The 8,585-nt window shown below is 39.8% G+C and overlaps 1 protein-coding gene across 1 annotated transcript in view; it reads left to right on the top strand.

Annotated features, from left to right (window-relative positions):
* LOC101859857 (dye-decolorizing peroxidase YfeX) overlaps nt 1-8,585 on the top strand; it is a 22,947-nt gene that overhangs the window by 5,632 nt on the left and 8,730 nt on the right. The window contains exons 2-3 of the mRNA XM_005098788.3: nt 4,176-4,387; nt 7,117-7,308. Coding sequence (XP_005098845.1) covers nt 4,176-4,387; nt 7,117-7,308 — 404 coding nt within the window. The remainder of the gene's footprint in view (nt 1-4,175; nt 4,388-7,116; nt 7,309-8,585) is intronic.

Below are 8,585 nucleotides of genomic sequence, written 5' to 3'. Positions count from 1 at the left end.
AAAAAAAAAAGCAGCTAGGTAGCAAAATTAGCCTTGCGAAGCGGGGTATAGTTCTCAAACAGTGGCATGATATCCATGGCTTTCTAACATGAGGAGCGTTGTGATCTTTCTAAAATCCTTGGCCTGTTTCAGAAGTTGAGGATGATGAAAGGTTAGGAAAAGAGAAAGGAACGGCTGAGAGGTAACATTAGGGATAGGGGATTTAGCAGCTCAACTGTCTAATGGAAATAAGGGAAATGGACTACCCCCCCCCCCCCCCCGCCATGTACTTTACATTTCATGAGGGTGGAAATGGAAGAGTGAGGGAAAATGCAAATGGGTTTGTGGAGCCATGGGTGATGAAATTTATTTCTGCAATAAATCTTTCCAATAAACATTTGTGGTGTCCAGTTTATTTATAGCCTGGGTCTTTACCTGTGGAGTTATTATCTGACTGTCCCTCGGGTCAAAAGGTAAAATGCGGAAGTTTTCTGAAACCGTGCATCTGTTGGTGCTGATTGTGGCTTTTGTTTCCTTTCTGAACTGAGGACGTTTTACAAACTCGGTTTGCTGAATATCCCAGATGTAGGGTTTAACCCTATCCGTATGCCCTGGGTCATTTTGTACCTCTGGAGTTCTATTTTTCACGTTTTAAAATACTTCTAGTACTAAGATTTCTTTGAAACTTTCAGTATTTCTCAAAAAATCATTTTGACAGACTGCTATGCAAAGTGTACGGATCGGATTAACGAGTAAATTTCCTCTTAATAAAGTGGTGGCACAGAGTTCCCTACGTCGTATGGATACGATAGTAAAACACGACGTACGGACAGAGTGAGGCAGCTGTTCAATATATGACATAGTAGCAGTGTATTGCTGAGTTTGGTCACAGTAAAACATGGTCAGCGTTGATAAACCTACGGAGGGTGTAGGAAGCAAAAGGTACAAGATTTTTATAGGTAACATTATGTAGGTTATTTGTGTAATGGACTGTCTGTCTTGTCTCTCCTTGAGTGTGCTTGCTCTTATCAATGAAGGCTGAGAGAGGAGGGGGGGGGGGGGGGGGGGAGGGCGACATGTGTTTGTATCTTATCAGGTATTGAATATAGCATAAGACACTGGAGAGAATCTGGGTTTGGTTCTGTACTACTGTACTGTTACTAGTTTAATGGAGTGAAGATTGAATTTTGGTTTTCTTTCTTGAAACCATGTTGTTTTTCATATAAAAATATGTTTTGGGGATATTTCTCTTCTTGCACCTCTGGTCATTCGCTGTCTCGTCTGCCACTGTATTTTTGAGTGTCGCCCGGTGTGTCGTGTCGTGGAGCTGTGCAGTGTCAAGTGTCATTTGTGTATTATTATAGTCAGTCGCCATCTACCACTTGAATGAGTAATACGTTGGCGGGTGCTCTGGTGTGGTTTGCTCCTTCTTTCCTATCAAACGTCTATCGTCCTTTTCTCCCCTTCTTCTTTTTTATGTTTGTTACTCTTTTGTAACGCCTCTAATTTTCTGGCGCTCATGTGACCTTATGCAGTAGCGAGCACCGTAAAACCTCTACTAAAACTAAAACCAAGACGAGTATACGTTTTTTGTTTGATAAAAGCGAGCTTTCGAGAATGGCTTGTTCATCTTGCTTTATGACATTTGTCTAGAAGTTTGGAAATCTTTTTCTCGTTTGTAATCCTTCATTTTAAAATATATATATAAATCAGTAGGCCCTCTTTATTGGTGTGAAAATATCCTTACTGCTTTCATCCACTTATAAAAAAATCAGTTTCATATACACTTTCTTTTTCCAAATCATGTCACTTTTACTTTTTCTCTTTCTATCAGGGCTTAAAACTTCAATAACATAATCTCTTTTTCTTTCTTGTTTATTTCTCTATTTTTCTCTCTTTATTGTGTTTAATCCCTTGTACTAGAGGTGCCTTTCCTTAATTGGTCGCTTTTAAGGACAAGCGGGTTAACACAGATTTCGGGAGTTTCCAGAAATTTTGACCTAAACCAAAAGTGGGCATTGGCCTACCTATAGGAGAAGTTTGGTTTCATCGTTTGTTTATTTCTTAGGATATAGAGCAAACTCTCCTTGTCTTTTAAAGACACTTGACAAGGGGCAAATACTGCATTTTTCGGGATAGCCCCCTTGTGCTTAAAAGCGACCAATTAAAACTAGAAACCTCTACACTAAATTGTGAACACGATATGATTTTCATCTTTTAAACAGATTTTAACATTTTGTTAAAAACAAGTTTATTTCCTGACCTTCACTGGAAATGTGTGGCCAGAGGGAATGTTTATGTAATCCCTGATAAAAGAAATGGATGGTGAAGAAGAGATAAGACATGGTTAACCCTATCCGTACGTCATGTTTTACTATCGTATCCATGCGACGTGGGGAACTCTGTGCCACCACTTTCCAAAGAGGAAATTTGCTCGTTAATCCGATCTGTACGCTTTGCATTATAGAAGTCTGTCAAAATGATTTTTTTGAGAAACACTGAAAGTTTCAAAGAGATCTTCGTAGTAGAAGTATTTTAAAATGTGAAGAATACAGCCCTGGGGGTACAAAATGTCCCCAGGGCGTACAGATAGGGTTAACTCTGATAAGCAAATGTAATTTTTTTTGTCACCAGGAATCTCGTCTTTTTTAAAGTTTGACAAATTTTGTATTCATGGCTACATGTTCAGAGATGGGTACATAAAATTATGAAATTGGTTTCTATTAAGAGGTGCTTACCTTTTCTGGCTGTCCCTGTCTGTCTGTACTGCCCTTTCATGAGAGAGAGAGACAGAGAGACCTTATCAAATGTACGCAAGGGAAAAGGAAACGGGCTGGCAGTGATTTATAAATCTCTGCCAACCCACTTTTATACAGCTCTATGCTTGCTACTTTTATTCCTCAAGAACATGACTAGAGACAATTTACAACAGCCCCCATGCAGTGTGGTAAACAGATGACTGTTAAGTAAATATTGAAAACACAACTCAAGGAAATGCACAAGACAGGATTGTCTGGATTAACCCTAGCCACAGCGGAAGAGTTATTCCTCTTGAAAAAAACGTCTGTCTTAGATGAGATTTTGTAAAGAAAAAAGAATCAATGCTTTTATTTTTATGTTGGAGAAGGGAGCCAAAAGCCAAGCTGCTTTTTTTAAAGATCATGAGTGGGTGGTTGGCGGGTGCTCTGGTGTGGTTTGCTTCTTCTTTTCCTATCAAACTTTATCGTCTTTATCTCCCCTCCTGCTTTTTTGGTGTTTTTTACTCTCTTGTATTTAATTCCTCTAATCTTCGGCACTTATATGACCTTATTGTGTTGCAAGTGCCGTAAAACACTTACTAAAACTAAAAAGATTATGAGCAGAACATGTTCTGTCGTCACATTTATGAGGGAATGTGTATTTCTGGAAATGTTTTGTCTTTCCTTTGAATTAAAAAAATAATCTGTAGACTGAGTGTCAATCATTAGTTGAGATACTTTTCACCATAACACAGAAATGAATATATTTACGTGTACTGCTTGTCCTATTTAGTTTAAGTGTTTGTCTTAACAACGTTTTTACTTTTTTTTTGTCGACGAATATCATTGATCTTACTGAATAATTCTTCTGAGGTCTCTTTTAATGTCTGGGCTCTCGTGTAGTTTGCTCCTTTTTTCTTATAGAACATCTATCACCATTATCTCCTCTCCTGTTTTTCTCTGTATGTTACTCCCTAGAAACACCTCAGTCTAATCTTCGTAACCTTTATATGAGGAAACTGTTGCAAGTGGTATAAAAATCTTTCTCAAACCAAAGCTTAAGTCTTTTAATTAACTCTTTTTGAAGAACAAATTGTTGGTGGTTGGCGGGTGCTCTGGTGTGGTTTGCTCCTTCTTTCCTATAAAAAATCTATCGTCTCTATCCTCTTTCCTTCTTTTTTAAGTGTTTGTTACTCTCTTGTAACACCTCTAATCTTCGGCACTTATATGACCTTCTGCAGTTGCGAGCGCCGTAAAACCTCTACTGAAACTAAACTAAAAAGCAAGTGCTATTAAGCTCTCTCTCAAACCAAAGCTTAAAAGTCTTATAACTCTTTTTGGAAGGATGGCTCAGGACAGAGATAAATGGAAGGAGCTTGTATGTGGCCTATACCCTGCCAGGGGTGAAAGGCATTGATGAACTCTTTTTGAAGAACAAATTTTCTTTGCTGTTTCCAGGTCTTGTCAGGCCCTTGAGCACTCGCGCCTCAACGTCGAGCCGGAGCAAAGGAGCCTTGCTGTTGGGTACGGCCACGGCCGGTCTAATCGGCTACGGAGCGTACAGGAAATGGGATGTGTTCACCGCCAAGGACGATGCTGCCAAAGCTGTCATGTCAGTGGTCAATTCTTCGGCCGTCACCGCCGCTGGACCACCCCAAGCTCAGCCCTCGGTGAGTTCGGATAACACGGAGGAGGCAAAAATAGGATTACACAATTTGTATTTTACTGACCCTGAGTTAATTTTATCTGTCCCCATGGTTTTATGCACCCCGCATAATTTAGCAAAATTTGATTTTTTTTGTGCATAATTTCTGATTATTTTCCTTTATCATTCTTTGTTAAAATTAACAGAATCGCATAATTTCACATTTTTGGGTTCAGTTTGCATAATTTCTGAATTTTTCTTGCATAAAACGACGGGGACAGTTTTATGAATCTGAGGTTCACATGCGTCTTCCTAAGTCTTTCACTGGAAGTGAAACATGTACGCTGGGACATTTCAGTGACCCACTTTCAGCATTTTTTAAGAACCCCCGAGCAAGTTTTTGAGTTCTGCATGCTGTCAGCATTGCTGACCGTTTATGGGGAGAGAGAGAGAGAGAGAGAGGGAGGGAGGGAGGGAGGGAGGGAGGGAGGGAGGGAGGGAGGGAGGGAGGGAGGGAGGGAGGGAGAGAGAGAGAGAGAGAGAGAGAGAGAGAGAGAGAGAGACTCAAGCCTCTATTCATCTACTTTGACGGTGTTTAACCCCTTTGTAACGTAGGGTCAGTTTGTGCTTCTCTGAGTGAGCACAATTTTCGGTCCCCATAGAATAAAATGTCAGCTTGCTGTTGATCATATTTATTGTGGGTGGTCGGTGGGTGCTCTGGTGTGGTTTGCTCCTTCTTTCCTATCAAACAACTATCATCTGTATCTTTCCTCCTTCTTTTTTATGTTTGTTACTCTCTTGTAACACCTCTAATCTGCAGCTCCTATATAACCTAATTGTGTTGCAAGTGCCGTAAAACGCTAACTAAAACTAAAAAAGAGGGCCAGATCGGGCCCATGGACCATCGTGTGCCCATGCCTAAAATTGATTACACTTGATTCAAGAACACGCCACCACAGTTGAGATAATGGACAACATCATCATCAGCATTTTAAAGTGGTCGTCGTACGAAATGTCCTTGTAAAATTGCACACGAGATATGAAGCTCTTGACATTCGTACTACCTCTTACGTTTTTTCCCACCTGTTGTTGCTCTGTGCTGACTCAGCTATTCCCAGTCAGTGGCAAACATCTATCGTCTTTATCTACCCTCCTTCTTTACTATGTTTGTTACTCTCTTGTAACACCTCTGCGGGTGGTTGGCGGGTGCTCTGGTGTGGTTTGCTCCTTCTTTCCTATCGAAGATCTATTGTCCTTATCTCCTCTTCTTCTTTTTTATGTTTCTTACTCTCTTGTAACGCGCTAATCTTCTGGCGCTCATATGACCTTATGCAGTTGCGAGCGCCGTAAAACTTCTACTAAAACTAAAACTCTAATCTTCTGGCGCTCATATGACCTTATGCCTTATGCAGTTGCGAGCGCCGTAAAACCTCTACTAAAACTTAACTGAATCAGCAGTTCCCGGTCAGATGACAACTGTGTACGAGGTCACACCTCTGCTGTTTTTTCTTGTCCTTCGACAGCCACATGTCCCCATTTTGTAGCTGATAAACAAAGATACAAGTTAAAGGGACTTATCTGTAGTTGAGAAAAACCAAACAAATCCAGGTTTCGGCATGTATATTGTCACATATTTTATATGATCCCTTAGAAGTTACATGATGATTTGAAAGTTCTATGTGTGGTTTTATTTTTTTATTCTTTTTTTTTGGGGGGGGGTTAAGTTGACCTACTTCTATGGTGTCTGTGTTCTCTTTTGATTAGACCTCAGGAATATATCTTTTATTCTGAAAACTGAACTTAGAAGTTGTTCTTTCCTGTTCTGTTTAAAGTGATTGGAGTTAACTTTTCAAAGAAAAAGATTGTGGGTCGTTGGTGGGTACCCTTGTTTGATGTTCTCCTTCTTTCCTATCAAATATCTATTGGTGGGTGGTTGGTGGGTGCTCTGGTGTGGTTTGCTCCTTCTTTCCTATCAAACATCTATCGTCCAGATCTCTCCTCCTTCTTTTTTGTGTATGTTACTCCTTGTAACACCTCTAATATTCAGCACTTATGTGACCTAATTGTGTTTGTTACTCTCTTGTGACACCTCTAATATTCAGCACTTATGTGACCTAATTGGGTTGCAAGGGCTGTAAAACTCTTACTGAAACAAAACCCAAGAAATAAAAACAGCAACAACAAAAAAAAGACTTGAACAAAAATGATTTGAATACCTGGTTATGTTCCTGGGAGTTGTTGCAAACATTGTGTTGCTACTGACTGAATTGTCTTTAGACCATTCCCAAAGGGGGGACATTACCATGTTCTTATGCACAGTAGAATTGTAATTGTAAATGGGCTGATTCATCAATGTCATGCTCATAGCTGTGCCAGAATTGCAACGGGGAACTGCTGCTTTTTCTTTCTTCATCCTTACTATCGTCTTTCTTCCTCTACTTCTTTTGTATCTTTATCACTCTCTTGTGACCCGCTATTTTCGGGGTGCCTTGATAGTGGAAGCAGACTTTGCGCTGTTGAAGCTAGAGAGGTGGGAGGTTAGCCGAGTAAGCCCGATTACCTGTAAGGACTTCTCTGTTGACATCCACCCCTTGAAGCTCATATGACCTTTTGCAGTTGCGAGCGTCGTAAAACCTCTGCTAAAAAAACAAAAAACAAAACCTTTGTGTGGGTGGTTGGCGGGAGTGTACAGCTATTATTATTACAATAAGCCATTAACTTGTCGCACTCCTCCCCTCCCTCCGTGCCCCACAGGTGTTTTCTCCGGGAAAGAACCACGCTCTGTACCTGTGGATTCATCTGAAGCCCGAGGCAAACTCCAAAGAAGTTGCTCGTGCTTGTGCGAAGCTGCAGAAGCTTGTTGATGCCGTGGTAGACCCGGCCATGAAGGATGAAGACGATGAAATTCTCGCCGGCGTTGGGTTTGGACCAAATTTCTATGCTCAGGTGAGACGCATGTCTTATGTTTTAAATCCTTCCAGCCCGATGCGTGTATATTTTCAGCAGTGCTTGTATCTCCCATCGTCCCAAGAGCTTATATTCTCAGTTTCAGGGGGTCCCGAATTTGAGCATTTTTGGAAATTAGCGAACCTAATTTAACTTAAATTTTCATAATATTTGTTCATTTACCTTTAAAGATTGTTATATGTTTAGGGTTAAGTCTTATATGGAGATACTGTGGAGTCTGCTAAAATTGAAATTTGAGGGGCTGCCGGATTTTCTTCAGTTTAGCTGTGTTTTCAGTTGAGAAAGATTGCTCGGGTAGCAAAGAAAACAAATAGGGATCTTTTTTCTTTCACTTTCCAGCCATTTTTGGAATAACCTGTGTTGGTTTGAGCTGAGTCATCTGTAATTTGATTTCTAGTCTTCACAATTCATAGTAAGGAGAAGGGACCATGTTTTTATAAACACTTATTCAGAAATAGTAAATCTTCTACATCAGAATGTTCATTGGTAGTAGTTCTAGAAAAAGTAACCTTCCTGAAGTGTCGTTCTGAATCTTTTCAGTGTCAAAGTAATAATAACATAAACACAACATTGGAATCAGGTAATAGTAATTATTGATAACAGTATTTTTGTCAGTCGTGGCCTTGTAAATGTGATGTGTGGGTGGTTGGCGGGTGCTCTGGTGTGGTTTGCTCCTTCTTTCCTATCGAACATCTATCGTCCTTATCTCCCCTCCTTCCATTTTGTGTTTGTTACTCTCTTGTAACACCTCTAATCTTTAGCACTTATATGACCTTATTGTGTTGCAAGTGCCGTAGAACTCTTATGAAAACTAAACTGAAATGAGCTCAGTGCTAACTATGTACTTGAATACTCTAAGGTGTCGAATAAGGGTTTCCCCTCCCCTTTATTAATTTTAAGATTTTTTGCGCACCCCCTGTATTATTTTCCAGCTTGCCACGATTGACGATCATGTGAAATATTCTAGAATCTAGATATCTGAATGAAACTTATATTTTTATTTTTTATAAATGACAAATTACCGTCAGTATTAGTACCAGTACCGGGTTGGTTATCTCAATTTCCCGAGCATTTTGAAAACTTTTGCACATTGGTTTATATTTTGTAATGAAACTGGTTTGTTCCTAAATGGGAAAAGTTGTCACAGTAACTTACTAAAATCACTAAACTTTCATGGTCACTTCTTGTTCTTTCATTCACTGAAGTAGAAATAAAACATTAGTTCCTACTAGTACAGGGGTATGAGGTTGAATGTC

Source organism: Aplysia californica, unplaced genomic scaffold (genome assembly GCF_000002075.1).
Source record: "Aplysia californica isolate F4 #8 unplaced genomic scaffold, AplCal3.0 scaffold00193, whole genome shotgun sequence".
In the NCBI taxonomy this organism is placed as follows: domain Eukaryota; kingdom Metazoa; phylum Mollusca; class Gastropoda; order Aplysiida; family Aplysiidae; genus Aplysia; species Aplysia californica.
The sequence above is the reverse complement of the archived record's forward strand: the minus strand, read 5'-3'. Positions and strand labels throughout refer to the sequence as shown.